Source organism: Papaver somniferum, chromosome 9 (genome assembly GCF_003573695.1).
Source record: "Papaver somniferum cultivar HN1 chromosome 9, ASM357369v1, whole genome shotgun sequence".
Classification (NCBI taxonomy): Eukaryota; Viridiplantae; Streptophyta; class Magnoliopsida; order Ranunculales; family Papaveraceae; genus Papaver; species Papaver somniferum.
Window position 1 is genome coordinate 33,652,143 of NC_039366.1, and position 17,614 is coordinate 33,669,756.

General features: G+C 42.7%; 1 protein-coding gene and 1 non-coding gene across 2 annotated transcripts; one reads left to right on the forward strand and one right to left on the reverse strand.

The window, feature by feature from the left end:
* Window positions 1-9,258: 9,258 nt before the first annotated feature.
* On the forward strand, window positions 9,259-9,331 carry TRNAK-CUU. The gene has a single exon. It is a non-coding gene; the product is annotated as a tRNA-Lys (tRNA).
* A 5,443-nt stretch (window positions 9,332-14,774) lies between these two features.
* LOC113311741 lies at window positions 14,775-16,755 on the reverse strand. Its single transcript, XM_026560541.1, has 4 exons — window positions 16,688-16,755; window positions 16,264-16,501; window positions 15,611-16,091; window positions 14,775-15,529 (listed from the first exon to the last, which is right to left on the reverse strand). Exons 1-4 carry the CDS (start codon window positions 16,753-16,755, stop codon window positions 14,775-14,777), a joined length of 1,542 nt encoding a protein of 513 aa, XP_026416326.1.
* Between the last annotated feature and the right edge of the window lie 859 nt (window positions 16,756-17,614).

The window sequence follows — 17,614 nt, forward strand, 5'->3', positions numbered from 1 at the left end:
AACTCTACCATGGACGAGCTTGAGGTTTTTAATGTCGGGAGTGAAAAATCTCCGCGACCCATCTCGATCAGCTCGACTCTGTGCACGGACGAACACGTAAAGCTGGTAGACCTTCTCAAGGAATATCAAGACGTATTCCCATGGACATACGAGGAAATGCCTGGATTGAACAAGAAGTTGGTCACTCATCATTTACACGTGATACTCGAATCCAAACCGGTCAAGCAAACCCCGAGACAATTCGGGAACGATGTGGAAGAACATATTAAGGTAGAGATTCAAAATCTACTAGCGGCTGGTTTCATCAAACCGATTCACCACCCTACTTGGTTGGCCAACGTAGTTCCGGTAAAAAACAAGAATGGCCAGGTCAGGTGCTGTGTCGATTTTAGAGATTTGAACAAATGTTGCCATAAAAATGACTTTCCAACATTGACATGGTAGTAGACGCCACCAGTGGACATGGTATGTTCTCTTTCATGGATGGATACAACGGCTACAACCAAATAAAGATGTATGAACACGACGCAAGTAAGACGGCTTTTCGAACTCCTCTTGGAAACTTTTACTACACTGTGATGCCCTTCGGTTTGAAAAACGCTGGCGCCACATACCAACGCGCCATGACCACCATTTTTCACGATATGATGCACAAGCAAGTCGAAGATTATGTAGATGACATAGTGGTCAAGTCAAAAACTCGGGAAGCCCATGCAAGAATTCTGCGTCAGGTGTTTGAAAGATGTCGCGAGTACAAACTGAAGATGAATCTATTAAAGTGTGCTTTTGGTGTCTCTTCGGGCAAGTTCCTAGGTTTCCAGGTGACTGCCAAGGTAATTAAAGTTGACCCAGTCAAAACACAAGCCATCCTCACGATGCCACCACCGCGGACCGTGAAAGAACTCCAGAGTTTCATGGTTAAAATAAACTACATTCGTCGCTTCATACCAGGATTGGCTCAACTTGTTGCTTCGTTTACCCCCCTTACTGAAGAAAGGAGCAAGCTTCGTCTGGACCACACTACAACAGGAAGCGTTCCGGAAGATTCAGCAAACATTATCTTCCCCAGCCGTCATGAAATCTCCCATACAAGGAAGACCGCTACACCTCTACACTACTTTTAGTGACATTGCTGTCGGAGCTTTTCTCGCCCAAGAAGATGACGAAGGGATTGAACATCCCATCTACTACTTCAGTCGAACTTTAACAGATGCCGAACTCAGATATCCCAAAGAAGAAAAGGCATGCTTAGATTTGATCCACTCCATCCAGAAATTCAGTCATTACCTACTTTCCAATAAAGTGGTGCTGCTATCTAAGTCCGATCCTGTGAAGTTCCTCCTCTCAAAACCGGACCTGATAGGAAGACCGTCCAAATGGCTCCTCCAAATGTCAGAGTTCGACATAAGATGCGCTTCCCCGAGAGCCATCAAAGGGCAAGCAGTTGTGGATTTGCTGGCGGCGTTTTCGGGAGAGAATTCCATGACACTACACGAGGACCTCCCTGGAGACTTTCCGGAAATCTCTTTCATCCAAGAAGAAACATGGCTATTATTCTTAGACGGCTCCGCTACTCCTAATAACGGTACTGGAGGAGCAGGTTGTGTTTCTAGTATCCCCAGCCGGTGAAGTATTCTCGCACTCCTTCAAGCTAGACTTCCCTGCACCAACTATTCAACAGAATATGAAGCCTTTCTCATCGGACTGTCCTTGGATAAACGAGCTGGAGCCACACGTCTGGAAATAAGATGGGATTCTAAATTACTTGTCAACCAGGTGAGCGGAGTATACGCACTGAAGGAAGTAACCTTGGCCCCATACAGAGCTGAGGCACAAAAACTTATGAACTACTTCGTCGACGCGACCATAACGCATATTGGGTGCAGCGGAAACCAACACGCTGATTGCCTAGCCACACTAGCATCAAAAATGCAATTTGAAGGTTTGAGGAAACCCTGACAGTGAAGAGACGAACCGTGGCTTTAACATGGCTTTCACAACCCGAAGAAGATGAAGCTGGCGACTGGAGAACACCAATTATCCAAGAGCTTAACAACTCGCTTTTCCAGGGAAAGGTCAGTCTCAAAACCTTACAAAATTTCTTCATGCTCCGAGGGGTGCTATATCATCAAATCCAGACGGTTCCTTGTCAAGATGTCTTGGAGAGGGAGAAGCACAACAACAACTCAACCGCGTCCATGATGAAATATGCGGGCAAACATTAGTGGTAACACTATATCGCCGTTTGCAATGCCTTGGCTATTACTGGCCAGAAATGGAGGCTCAATCTCGGTTACTTCAAAAAACTTGTTCCAACTGTCAAGCGCCGCTGCATCAATTAGAAGTTTTAAATATTGGTCACGCTGGGGACTGGCAGGTACCATACATCAGTTACCTTTGCGATGACATACAAGAAGGATGCAGCCAAGATAAAACAAAGGTCCGAGAGATTCGTATTCCACGAAGGAATCTTATATTGTAAAAGATTTGGAGGAAGTTTTCTACGATGTTTGAACGAAGCAGAAATCCCAATCATGCTGAAAGAGATGCACGAAGGCGAACATCAAGGAAAACAGAAATTATTTCTTCAAATACACGAGAAATACTACTGGCCAACCATGGAGGATGATGCATCTGTTTTCATCCAGAGATGCAAAAAAGGCCAAATTCACGGAAACCTTATCCATGTACCGTCGACTCCCCTGCATTCGATAAGCATTCGGTGGCCCTTTCACAACTGGGGACTCGACATCATTGGAAAGATCAATCCGCCGTCCTCAAAGCATTACGAGTACATAATAACATTAACCGAATATTTCACCAAATGGGTTGAATCCATACCTTTACGAGGGACGAATGGAACCAAAATCGCGACATTCATTAAGGAGTACATTATCTGCCGATTTGGTGTGCCTAAACACATCATCACCGACAACGGCACTCCTTTTTCAAAAAAGCAAGTACGGGAGCTACTAAGAATACATAATTAAGCAAGTATTCCCCACCGTGTACTACCCCCAAGGGAACGGACAGGCTGAAAGCACCAACAAAACTCTGATCTGAATCCTCAGTCTGACAGTGCATGATAATCCTCGGACATGGCATGAGCAATTGCCAATGGCACTCTTGGCGTGCCGGACATCACCAAGGAGTTACACTGGCGCCTCTCCCTACTCTCTCGTCTACGGCGCAGAAGCCATCCTCCCAGCAGAAGTTAAAATCCCATCGGCTAGGATTGCCGAAGCAAGCGGAGTTCGACGGAATGAAGCTGAAGCATTGAGCGCCAGAGTCGCAGAATTGGACACTATAGATTCCAGAAGATCCAGGTCGGAAGAACACGCACGTGCATACATAACTAGGGTTTCCAGAGCATATAACAAAACCGTGAAGCCTCGGGTTTTTCAAGTGGGAGATTTACTAAAGACTGCAAAACACATTCAGCAAGACGCGTCTGCACCAAAATTCTCTGCAAAGTGGGAAGGGCCTTATATAGTCACGAAAGCGTACAACAGTGGGTACTACAAGGTCATTAAAGAAGACGGAGGAAAAATGGAAGCAGTCATCAACGGAAAGTGTCTTAAGACATACTACGCCTGACCGCCACCTCGCGCCCCGCCATATCACAAACACGAATAACCATGCATCTTTCCACTTTTCTTCCACATCTCAAATATCATGTTTCTTTTCTTTTGTTTGATTGAAGCAAATCAATAAAATTCTCTTATTCTTTCAAAAAAAAAGATAAAAAAAAAAAAAGCAAAACATGCTTAAAAACCAGAAAGAAACCAAACATCTCGCAACCACATAACTCAGAAAATCCCATCCAACAGATTGTAATCCCTCGAAAGCATCATCTTTAACCGCCTTTGATACGTTTCAGTCCTACTCTTCAAGTTTTGGATTGACTCTTCCACCTTCTGTGACTCCATGGCCAGAACTTTCTCCTCTTTAAGAATAACTTTCGTAGAAGGGACCACGCCAGCAAGAATACCGGCTCTGTCGACTTTCACAATATCAATAGGATGCCGCAACCAACTAACGTTGAACTTCAGAGATTCACAGGTAGACACCATGTGATCCCACTTTTGAATAGTTGATTCCGCGACAGCACAGATAGACATACTCTCCATTTCGGCGACCATCGACAAGAGACAATTCACTATAGAAACTAAAGCATACGAATAATATTGCACCACACTCCTGGTGGTGATGTGGCCATATGTCCTCCATATCTTTGTGTAAAGAGTCACGAATTCTTTCCGCACTAGAAACCCACCAACGTTCCGTTAGTTAGAGGAAATACACGTCATGCGGGTTCCGAACGACAAACCTGCATTGGGATACTCATGACAAGAAATTCCTAAGTTGGCGTTCTCCAGATCTGCAACGGTTGGTGGGATCGGGCTTGAAGGAAAAGGGGTAACCAAATCATCCTCATCAATGATGGTGACGCACGCTCCAACAGGATATATCTACACAGAAGAAAACTTTTGTCATTCATCGGCAAACAATGAAACACCTGTTGATCAATAAAAACATATCAGTATGATCTTCTTGACCCGAATGACCTGGATGGGGGAATTGTTGCAAGAGTCAGGCCTCACGCGTTTGACTGGAGAATCTAGCTGGCTCGAGGATGATCTGATCGACATGATGAAGAGATACGGACTCAACAAGAGGAAATCTTTGTTGTAAAACGGGGAAGACGATGCAACTTCACCAGCATAAATACTGTGGAAACCCTAAAGGAAGAAAGAGAAACACAGACTGAATAAACGGAACGTGATTGCATCACGGCCGAGAAATCATCCTCAAACGAAACCCCTCATCAAAACCCTAATGAAAGCCAAACGAGACAAGAGGGCGTGATATTTTGGCATTTGAATGAGGAAAGGACTTCCTATTTGATTCAACAAGGAAAAGAGGCAATCGGGCCCACAAAGACAAATCACCACCATGCCAAGTCGTCCGCGCATGCCTTGCCTCGCCAGAACCACGCCATGCCTTGGCCCCACCACACCAAGCCGTCCGCGCACGCTTTGCTTCACCAAACCGCGTCATGCCTTGCACCACCGTGTCGCGCCATGACTTGTCACGCCAACACCAACAACTCGCCAAGCCAGCGTCATGATGTTCCCTAACCCATCCAAGGTGATGTGTGGCCAGACTAAGCCTACAATCTTCATCTCACCACTTCACGGTCTACACCAAAAATATAATCTATGCAAGGCCGGCAAACAAGAGGATCATGGACTCTCCTTACCTCTCGAAAAAGGTTAGTCGGACCTTCCTGACCATCTTTTCACGACTTGTCGTTTCGATTTTGTCCTCTCCTGTCACCATCTTATGCTTACCTCGCAACAATGCTCCTGTTCCAAGCTAAGCAGAGGACTTAATGTTGATGGTGGTTTTTAGCTTAGGGTCAAAATCGTAAAACTGTACATATGACATGACGTCACTATGACCATTAGCACATTTATTGAATCAATAAGCATGCCTACACAAGAATTACCGGGGTACCTTTTTCTTATGGTTCATGTTCCACGGCAGAACCCTTAACATCGGCTGACATCATCTATGCCAAACCCTAATTCTCATGCTACCGCGCCAAGGCATGCCAACCTTGCCAGCCGCACCACTGTGCCGATGGCAAACAATGCCAGCCACATCTCCGCGCCAAGGCATGCCTACCATGCCAGCCGCACCACTGTGCCGATGGAAAACCATGCCAGCCGCATCTCCGCGCCAAGGCATGCCGACCATGCCAGCCCCACCACTGTGCAAACCATGCCAGCCACATCTCTGCGCCAAGGCATGCCAACCATGCCAGCCGCACCACTGTGCCGATGGAAAACCATGCCAGCCACATCTCCGCGCCAAGGCATGCCAAACATGCCAGCCGCAACACTGTACCAATGGCAAACCACGCCAGCCACATCTCCACGCCAAGGCATGCCAACCATGCCAGCCGCACCACTGTGCCGATGGAACACCATGTCAGCCACGTCTACCGCGCCAAGGCATGCCAACCATGCTAGCCGCACCATACGCCAATGGCATGCCAAACCCTTGGCCCCACCATGCCAAGCCAACCGCACCTTGCCTTGGCCCCACCATGCCAAGCAAACCGCACCTTGCCTTGGCCCCAACAATGCTAGCCGTACCATGTGCCAATGGCATGCCAAACCCTTGGCTCCGTCATGCCAAGTCGTCCGTGCCAAACCCTTGGCCCCACTATGCCAAGCCGTCCGCGCCATTTGCTTTGGCCCCACCATGTCGGCCTTCCCTATGCGGCTACCAAAACGAAGGAGTGCGACGATCAACGGCCACCCTTCAATCCTAGATGCAAATCATAGCTGTCCAAGGTCGCCAAAAAACACATGGTAACCTTTGGCCCAAAACCCTAGTTTTGGCCACGCCAAACCGCGCCAAGGCATGCCATGCCACATGTGCCATTGGCATGCCAACCACCTTGCCGCGCCATACCATGCCATGCCACATGTGCCATTGGCATGCCAACCACCTTGCCGCGCCATACCATGCCGGCCTTCCCTATCCGGCTACCAAAACGAAGGCGTGCGACGATCAACGACCACCCTTCCATCTTAGATGAAAATCTTAGTCGTCCAAGGTCGCCAACCAACGCATGGTAACCTTTGGCCCAACGCCAAAACCCTAGTTTTGGCCACGCCCAAACCGCGCCAAGGCATGCCGGCCATGTTACATGTGCCAATGGCATGCCAGCCACCTTGCCACGCCATACCATGCCGGCCTCCCCTATGCGGCTACCAAAACGAAGGCGTGCGACGATCAACGACCATCCTTCAATCCTAGATACAAATCCTAGCCGTCCAAGGTCGCCAAACAACGCATGGTAACCTTTGGCCCGAAACCTAGTTTTGGCCACGCCAAACCGCGCCAAGGCATGCCATGCCACATGTGCCAATGGCATGCCAACCACCTTGCCGCGCCATACCATTCCGTCCTTCCCTATGCGGCTACCAAAACGAAGGCCTGCAACAATCAACCGCCACTCTTTCATCTAAGGTGCAGATCTTAGCCGTCCAAGGTTACCAGCTAACGCATGGCAACCTTTGGCCCTAGTTTGGTCGCTCCTAAACAAATCCAAAACCCTAACTTTTGGTCGCGCCTAAACTAGGCCATATTAAAGCCATACTGATCATGCTTTCATGTTACTGGCTACCAACCGAAGGGTTGCAATAATCAACGGCTACCTTTCCTTTTAAGATGCAAAATCTCGACCGTCGAAGGTCACCACCGAGCCGAAAAGTCTCCCAAGCTCAACTTGCCAGACAACAACAACGTGATACATGTTTTCCATGAAAACACTCGAGACATCAACGCATGTCACAAACTGGGGGATGCTCATTGGGTATTGGTTCGGCGGTTTACAGCGTGCGGCGTACACTACGCCCGTTATAAGAAAGTGTCATAAGGATGAGGCGGCTAGTAAATACAGGGAGTAATGGTGAAACGCTTTCTTTTATGGAACATCAATTCCAGGCGTTACCGGTTACCACCTCCTCCCATTTACTCACCCGTTTTCCATTTCTTAATGAGACCAGAGTACGTTTCACTTTGACTTTTATAAATAGGCATTACCTATTTCCACCGAATAACAAGTTCAGGTCATGAGCATACAACACTCAGAAAACATTTGCTAGCTTTCCATCTGTTAGCTTCCCACTTTCTGATACAAGTCGTGAAACAACTACTCTTTCAGAATCAACTATTCTGGTCTTAACACTCTCTTCGTTTCCCTCCCAAAAACCAACCCTTCTCCTTCACTTTGTGACCGAAGGAAGTCTGGAACGTCCATTTCTTGGTTTAGGCCGTACTTGTACAGATTGATCTCTCGAATTTAAAGTACTCCCTTGCAGTACATTGTTTAGGATTTAAACTCGTTTCTCACCCACACACCCGAAATTACCAAAATCAGCAGAAACCATTTTCACCCTAAAACACCGGCATTATGCAGATTGGTCTCCCTTTGTCGGTAAGAATACTATTAGGTGGTCATTAACACCATTAGGTAAGTTCACAACCAATCTGTCTATAAAGTTTTGTTACAAAATAACTGTGTGGAATCTCCACAACAACAAAGACGATGGTTGCGAATTTGGTATATGCATCTCTTACCTAAATATAAGTTGTCTCTGTGGAAATGTCTTCAACACATATTGCCTTTAAAATATCGTTTGGGCATGTTAGGTATTACCTCTGATAATCTCTGCCCTTTTTGTGGTATGTTCCCTGAAACTTTTGATCACTTATTTATGCATTGTTTGTTTTCCAGAGAAGTTTGGTTTGGCTTTTATCCTCAAGCTTTTGACTGATCAAGCAAACTTTAGTAACTTGAAAGATTGGATGTTTAGTTGGTTTGATTCTAAGGTGTCACATGATATGCAAGCTATTCATAGATTATATGTAATTGTCCTTTGGCAGCTATGTAAGGCTAGATGTAAGGCTAGATTTGAAAACATTCAACCGAATCCTACTGGTTCTAATGAGTTTAATCTTACTATGGAAATGCTTGTTGTCAATGCTGATTGTCATATAATGTACGTTGATGCTTTTGTTGGTAAACATTCTATGTGTAGGTTGTAGCTGCATCTGGCTCAAGCCAGCAGGTGAGTTCGGAGCAGCAAAATGCTGGATTGACAATGCAGGCTCAATATTAGAAGCGGAAGCTAAAGCTTTATTGGAAGCAGTGAACTGGGCTACAAAACAAAAGCTGGAAAAGTTTTGTTTCTCTCTGATAACCTTACACTTATCAAAGCGGCTAACGGAGCAACAAACAACATGCCTTGGACTAAATTTTCGATTGCAAATGACTGTAAATTGGGGTTTCAAGGTCTTCGCAAATCAGTATGTATATATCAATCGTAAAAAAAACCAGACGGCGGATGTTTTAGCTAAATATGATAGGAAGGGTTGTATAAGCAAGGAATGAGTATTGTCTCCTCCTGATGTTATCTCAGGGTTTACCCATTCACCTCTGTAATGATCCTCTTTGTAATATATTGGTTTCCTTCAACAAAAAAAACAAAAAAAAAGTTATGCAACTGAGCATTAGATGGAGAAACCGAATCATACAATTCTTTATTTTATTTTTTTTATTTTTTTTTAGTTTTGATCTTTGGAATCACCGACTAGATATATACAACTTAACTGTTTTATCCGAAAGTAACAGACTAAGCCGACGATAGAAACGAAGTGCAAGTAACTAAAACGTGTGCCCGTCTAGCTCAGTTGGTAGAGCGCAAGGCTCTTAACCTTGTGGTCGTGGGTTCGAGCCCCACGGTGGGCGCATATTTTTACGGTGGTCGCGTATGTTTTTGCATTTTGATTCTTAAATTATAAGAGAGAGACTCGCATATTTTTACGGTGGTCGCGTATATTTTTGCACTTTGATTTCTTAAATTATAAGAGAGAGACTCTGTGGACTCGAATATTAATCATCGTCTCTATAAATATCAAATGGAAAGGGGTTTAAGGGATGCCTACAGATAGGGCAAACACTCTCTGGTTCTGTCTCGTTGATCCATTTGATTGCACATTGGTCATGGAATACATGCCCACAGTACAACTCCATCACACTATTCACCCCCTTAAATTCATCCAAGCAAATCACACATTCTTCCTTCTCATCACCGTTATTGTCCTTGTTGAATTTGTTTACGTAGAATGTCTTTAGCATTGAAGTTGAATTCACGTGCACAACTTCTTTATCTTCTTCGCATTCAACTATGCCCGCAAGTTCACAGAGCTTCTTATTTGAGTTGCTGCGAGAAAAAGAACTACCTAAATACCATTCAAGCGTTTGGTTTTCTTCGCCTTCTTCTTCGCCCTGTGCTATTAGCAAGATCTCTATTTTGACGACTATGATTAGCACACTTTTCTTTTCTGTAAGGTTTTGTGTTGCAGTTTTCTTACCAAATGTTGATACAGCCTGTTTAAAGAAATTCCAAAACCCGAGCTCAGCAGGAGAGTTTTCTAGAGTATTAAGAGAGAAGAGTGGATCAAGATTGCAATTACTGAAAACATCCGAGCTAAATAAGTCGGAAAAGTTGATCCGAAATAATTTTACAGTTGTATGCCTTTGTTTCTCTTTAGCTTCCAAATATTTTCCAGAGCTAACATCAAACAGTATATTGTTCCTCGCTCGATACATATGGGTTCTATCTCTAACTTGAACTTCAACAAAAGCTCGAGCGTCTTCATAAGGATTTTCTACCTTATCTTCCGTGGTAATGGACTCTACAGATTTTATACGCATAGCAATATCATCCTCCATTTCAATTACAGAAGAATAACAAATAGGTGTGTTCCTTCCACAAGACAAGGACACGCCCTCATTTATATATACGGAAAATTTATACTTGGGGTAATTTGCTTTTCCTCCCCTGCCGAAGATCATAATTTGAGTTACCTCCCCTACGAAAACAAAATTAGTGAAACCTTCCCTCGTTACATTTTTCGTCCAAACTCAGTTAGTTGAGTCACCAATTATACACACGTGGAAAAAATGAATACGTGTCACATTTCTTACCTAAAATACCCTCCAACAAATAAATATATACCAACTCTTTCGTTCTCTTACTGCACCTGAAATCAAGAGAGAAGGCATGGCATCCAGGGAAGATGATGTTGATGCAGAGATCTCGAGCAAACAAACTCAAGCTGCTGCCATCGTCAAAAACAAGAAATTGAAGAAGATTCAGATAAATTTGAATGGATCGATGGAGTTGTTCGATGCAGTTATGAAGATCCTGACATGGGTTTTCTGGGAGAGGATAAATTAGATAAAGATGGTGGAGAATCGGTGGTCTCTATTAAGAAGATGGTTTGTAAAGGATTGAAGAGAGACGTTCGGAGCTGTACGGATGATGGCAGTGACGAATTACTTGAATCTGACAGTTAGGGTTTGGTGTTTCTAGAATGGATTGATAACTCGAGGGTTTGAGATGTTGGATCGGTGGAGAAAGTGATGCTGCCAGAGAACTGAAATATATTGTGGATGGTGATTGAACTGGTGGTGATTGAATTCGGCATGAATGGTGAATCAGACAACTTGGGTTTGAGTTGAATTTGAACCGTGAAGCTCTCGGTACTCAATTGAGAAAACCAGAGTTCAATTATATGTTTATCTCAATTCCATTCTCAACCATCTAAACTCAACATTTAAAACAATTTCAATTCATAAAACAAAATCTAAATCAATTTAGATGCTTGCCCCAAGCATTGATGTTCTCTGGATTCCGCTTTTTCAGCAAATCGTCTGTGCTAGAACCCTAGAATTATCGCTTATAATCCAGAAATCGATCACCACATGAATTTCATCCTTAAACTTGATTTCACCATCAATTATATCCTAATCCATTCAATTAATTAATTACCCAACTTCAATCACTCCCCTAGAACATCAATTTCATCTTTTGATTCTTCTATGAGTTTTTTGTTATGAAACCTTAATTCCTCGATCTTCATTTATACAACTCATGAACAACAAAATAACATCAACCCTTTGATTCCATGTCTATTAATTAGGAACACGGTTTACATCTTGAATTTACGCAAACTCAACATCGAATCCAGAACCCTAATTTCTAACATCTGATTAACCGATATTTGAGTTTGGGATCGATTTGCTCGACTTAACACCACCACCGTCACTCATCACTTGATCCTTTTCCTCATTTATCGATCTCAAAATATCTATTTTGACTTATCAGTTCATCACTATCTACACAGTTAACTTTGGTTGTGATGACCGATTGCCATATACCTCATTTACTGTTAAGCCAAAGAATCAACACAATTAATGAACGGGAGAAGGTGAGGATATTTTGGGTAGCTGACCAATTTTTTTTCTCTCTGCCACCTGTATAAGATTGCTGACTCAGATAATCAGCTTTGGATGGAAAATGTAACGACGGGAGGTTTCGCTAATTTTGTTTCCGTAGGGGAGGTAACTCAAATTATGATCTTCGTCAGGGGAGGTAACGCAAATTACCCCTTTATACTTGCAATTCCACGAGGAATGGGATTTTATCCCAGAGAAAAAATAGAGTCCTTATGGGATCAGGAAAAGGAAAGAAAACATATACTACTACTAGTCTAATACACCTACTGAAACCAATACCGAATGTGAAAACTACTGTGAAACCCATTTCTCAGATTTTTTCCACTGTCAAACCCACTGTTCCCAAGGCATGCCAACAATGACAGCCGCACCACCGTGCCAATGGAAAACCATGCCAGCCACGTCTCCGCGCCAAGGCATGCCAACCATGATAGCCGCACCACTGTGCCAATGGCAAACCATGCCAGCCACGTCTCCGCGCCAAGGAATGCCAACCATGCCAGCCTCACCACCGTGCCAATGGAAAACCATGACAGCCACATCCGCGCGCCAAGGCATGCCAACCATGCTAGCTGCACCACCGTGCCAATGACAAGCCATGCCAGCCGCGTCTCCGTGCCAAGGCATGCCAACCATGACAGCCGTACCACCGTGCCAATGGAAAACCATGCCAGCCACGTTCCCATGCCAAAGCCATGCCGGCCCAGCTACATGTCGCTGGCTGCCAAAACGAAGGGTTGCAACGATCAACGACCACCCTTCCATCTGAGACGCAGATCTTAGTCGTCCAAGGTCACCAACCAATGCATGGTAACCTTTGGCCCAACGCCAAAACCCTAGTTTTGGCCACGCCTAAACCGCGCCAAGGCATGCCGACCATGCCACATTTGCTAATGGCATGCCGCGCCAGCCACCTTGCCGCGCCTAAACCATGCTATGCCATCCTTTCCTTTACGGATACGAAAATGAAGGGTTGCAACGATCAACGACCACCCTTCCGTCTGAGATGCAGATCTTAGCCGTCCAAGGTCACCAACCAACGCATGGTAACCTTTGGCCCAACACCAAAACCCAAGTTTTGGCGTTGGTCCAAACCGCACCAAGGCATGCTGACCATGCCACATGTGCCAATGGCATGCTGTGCCATCCACCTTGCCGCGCCTAAACCATGTCATGCTGGCCTTCCCTTTACTTCTACCCAAACGAAGGGTTGCAACAATCAAACGGCCACCCTTCCATCTGAGATGCAGATCTCAGCCGTCCAAGTTCGCCACCGAACGCATGGATGTGAATCAGGTTGAGCTTGGGGTGCAAACTATATGGGTGTTTGACAAGTTCTTGACATGGAATCGACTGTTAACCTTAAAGAAGAAATTAGCTGGCTTAAATGCAAGCAGTGGTGGTTTTACTGTGAGTTATTCTCGAGCAGTTCAATTGAGTGAAATCAATACAGCACCAACAATTGAAATTGGGGGTTCTCGATATGGATTGAGGACTAGATTCAGTGAGAAGAGCAAGGAGCTGATGATACAGGATCTGTGTTGTTTTATCTCTTACTAGCAATGAAATTGTGGTTTGTATGACAACTGATTTGTTGTTTTGGGTTGATTGATTTACTTTAGAATCAAGTCAAGAAGAGTCATGGATTTACATGGAAGACTGAATTAGTGCTGCTGCAATTGTTGTACAACTATAAATGGAGAGGTGTTATTTCAGTTGGTGGAGATTGTGCTGGCTGTATGGATCTCGGTTCTGAGATGGAAGTTTTTGTTGTTTGCCTTACAAAGACAGAGGAGAAGATGGGAGCGAGATGAGCTGAATAGTAGTGAGATTCTCAACAAAAACCAGCTAACCCGTGAGCTCCCGTGAACCCGCAAGCTTTACCCGGGACGGGCGCGGGTTGGAGAAATGACCACCCGTAAAGAATTTCAACCCACAAGCTTAGGCTTGTATTAACCCGTAACCCGCGGGTTGGTCACAAGCCAGACCCGGCCCGCCCGTTTTCCAGCTCTATTCTACTCAGTGCATCTGCAACTTGATTCAGCTTCCCACTTTTATGTTTGACAGAAAAAATGTACTTGTTAATTGTGGATAACCACCTATCATGCATACGATTAACCTTTGATGAAGTTTGGAGATACTTCAAAGCATAGTTATCAGTATTAATGACAAACTCTCTATGAACCAAATAAGTATGCCACTGTTTAAGAGCTTGTACAAGTGCAAGTAATTCTAGTTCATATGTATACCACTTTTTTTGTGTCTCAGAGTTCTTTTCACTATGATAAGAAACTAAATGTCCTTCTTGAGATAAAACTGCTCTAATTCCAATAATAGAAGCATCACAGTCAACTTCAAAAGGCTTGGAAAAGTCAGGCAGTGCAAGTATAGGTGCTGAACATAGTTTTTCTTTAAGAGTATTAAAACTTTTATCAGCCTCTTCGGTCCATATAAACTGTTCATTCTTCAAACAATCAGTAAGAGGTGCAGCAATGGTGCTGAAATTTCATACAAAACGCATATAAAAAGAAGCTAGTCCATGAAAACTTCTCACCTCTTTGATACAAGTAGGAACATGCCAATCCATAATAGCTTGAACTTTAGAAGGATCCACATAAATACCCTTAGAAGAGATAATATATCCCAAAAAAGTAACTTCAGCTGTCATAAATGTGCATTTCTTCAAGTTCACAAACAATGAATTGTCGTACAAAACTTTGAACACCTGAGAAAGATGATTGATATGCTCTTTTGCATTTCTGCTGAAAATTAATATGTCATCAAAGTACACAATGACAAGCCTGCTCAGAAACGATTGTAAAATCTGATTCATGAGTCTCATAAATGTGCTAGGAGCATTAGACAAACCAAAAGTCATAACAAGCCATTAATATAATCCCTTTCTTATTTTGAAAGCAGTTTTCCATTCATCTCCAATTCTGATTCTAATCTGATGATAACCACTCCGAAGATCAAGTTTAGTGAAAATGATAGACCCTGCTAAAAGATCAATCATATCCTCAATACGAGGAATGGGAAACCTATAAGGAATGGTTATACGATTCAAAGATCTGCAATATATACACATTCTCCATCCATTATCTTTTTTAGGCACCAGAAAAGCAAGACAAGCACAAGGGCTATTACTAGGTCTAATTAATCCTTTAGTTAATAAATCATTAACTTGATCATGTAATATTTCATGTTCAGTAGGACTTAACCTATAATGAGCTTGATTAGGTAAAGAAGATCCAGGAATAAGATCAATGCAATGCTGAACATCTCGAAAAGGTGGTAAACTCACAGGTAATTCTTCAGGGAATAATGCATGATATTTAGATAATAAAGGTTGTACCTGAGAAGGAACTTGTACCATAGGTTTGGTGTCTTCATGAGAACTCAAAGTATGAGTTGAATGTAACGAGCGAGAGATAGTATCCACCAAAGCAGTAGTCTTGCAATCACTACATTCCTTAACTACTGAAGAAGATTTTGAAGAAAACAGAGTCACTCGTTTACCATCTTTGTAAAAGGTGTAAGTATTCTCAAAACAGTTATGAACTCCTCTAACATCATAATGCCATGGCCTTCCAAGTAGGATATGTGTTGCAGTCATATCGATGACATCACATAGCACAGATTCTTCATATCGATGACATCACATAGAAAACTTAATAACACACTGATGAGTAATTTGTTGAGTAGAGGAACTATTCACCCAACCTACAAAATAAGGGGTATGATGTGGTGTAGTTGGTAATCTCATTTTATCGACAACAACAGATGCAATGAAATTTTCTACACTGCTATTGTAAATGATCATGTCACAGACTTTGCCACCAATAAAGCACTTAGTTTTGAAAATACTATGGCGTTGAGAATAACATGGTTCAGCAAGCATGAGTGGTCGAATCATTCCAACAAATTGATCACCATAACTCTCATGCAAATCAAGATCTTGAACTGCATTACCTTCATCATCATCAAAAATTTCAATATCTTTTGCCTCATTATGTACTTGATTATCTCCAATGAAACCATTAAAGCGCCTACAATCAGCTGAAGAATGACCAGGTTGGTTACATTTATTGCGTTTATCTCCACGAAATTTGGAATAAATGTTCGGAGCTTTATTTGGAGGTGGAAACTGTTGTTGCATTCTATTAGAGAATCTAACACTTGCTGGTTTAGCTTGTTGTTGTTGCTGTTGTTGAATAGATTGAGGTGCAACAAGGGATGGTAAAATAAGTGAAGTTGTTGGAGTTGGTTGAGCAAAAAAAAAAAACTCACAGGTTGTTGATGTTGAGAAAAAGTTGAGTTATAGTTAACATCATGTGGGTCAACGATGAGTGTTGATCCCTGTTCAATTTTATTACCATAAGAAGAATTATATGGTTTGGATGGTTTATAGTAATGCTGATAACGAGCTTGCGAGGAGTTGCTTGTCTGGAAGTATTAAGTACACGCCTCTCATCTTTAATAGCTTGTTGGATATCTTCAACCATAGTAAACGCAGATTGTGTCATTCCTTGTTGAATTAAGTTGTTTAATCCATCCACAAAACGCGCAACTAATTGTTCTTCAGAATCATTCAACTGGTTACGTTCCACCAAGCTGTAGAATTCAGCTACATATTACTCTACAAGTCTAGCTCCTTGTCGACAGTGTTGAAGCTTGATAAACAGTTGTTGCATAAAATTTCTGGGTAAAAACTTATCTCTTAATAAGTCTTTCATTATTTTCCAAGTACGTATTGGAGGTTTGTTAATGTTACATCTATCATCAGAGATTTTATCCCACCAAGATGCAGCTCTACCTTTGAGTTTATATGCAACCAGCTTAACTTTAGAAGAATCAGGTACCTCCATGAAGTTAAAAAAAGATTCTACTTCATAAAACCAATCCAACAAGTCTTCAATTTGTAAACCACCATGAAAGTTAGGAATATCGGCTTTCAACTTATATTCTGGAAAAGTTCCATAAGGATTTGTGCTAGATTTTAACCTTTTATCATCTTCCCACTATTTGACTAAATCATCTTCCAACTTATCGTCCTCTTCATCACTATGGAGACGCACAGTTACAGATTTCTTATAAGGACTGTTAAGGAAACTCTCGAATTGTTTGGTGAACTTAAGAAATTCTGAAAATTCTTCTGGAACATAAGTAGACTGAACAAAAGAAGGTTTCTTAACTTTTGTTGTTTCATCCTCTTCTCGATCTTCTGGTTTCTGTTCTTCAGTATTGATAACCTTATCATTAGTCAAACCTGACATACCTACTTTATCTAGACCCGTGTGTTTCAATAATTTGATAAGATAGTGTTCATGTGAGTCAAATTTTTTACTTAATTTTTCTGTCACAGAGTTTGTTATCTTCTCTTTCAAGGAATTTTCTAATCTTGTGACGATATTTGTCTCCATGTCAGCACGGTCTGCCTTGGTAAGAGGTTGATCTGCCATTAAAGTGGAAGAAAATATAGGGTTCTGAGTTGCGAAAGCTGTTTTTAAGGATCTGTTTCTAGATAAAAATATAAAAACTTAGTATCTGATACCAACTAGTGTAGTACGTGTAAGAGAAGAAGACAATACGGAGATTGCAAGGTGATGAGAAGGGAAGAAAAGGATGAGAAAACAGAAGAACAATAGGTTTTAGAGATGAGAATGAAAAAAAGCTCTGAAAAGAGTTGTTTTGAATAATCTTGATAATAATAATGTGTGTTACAAG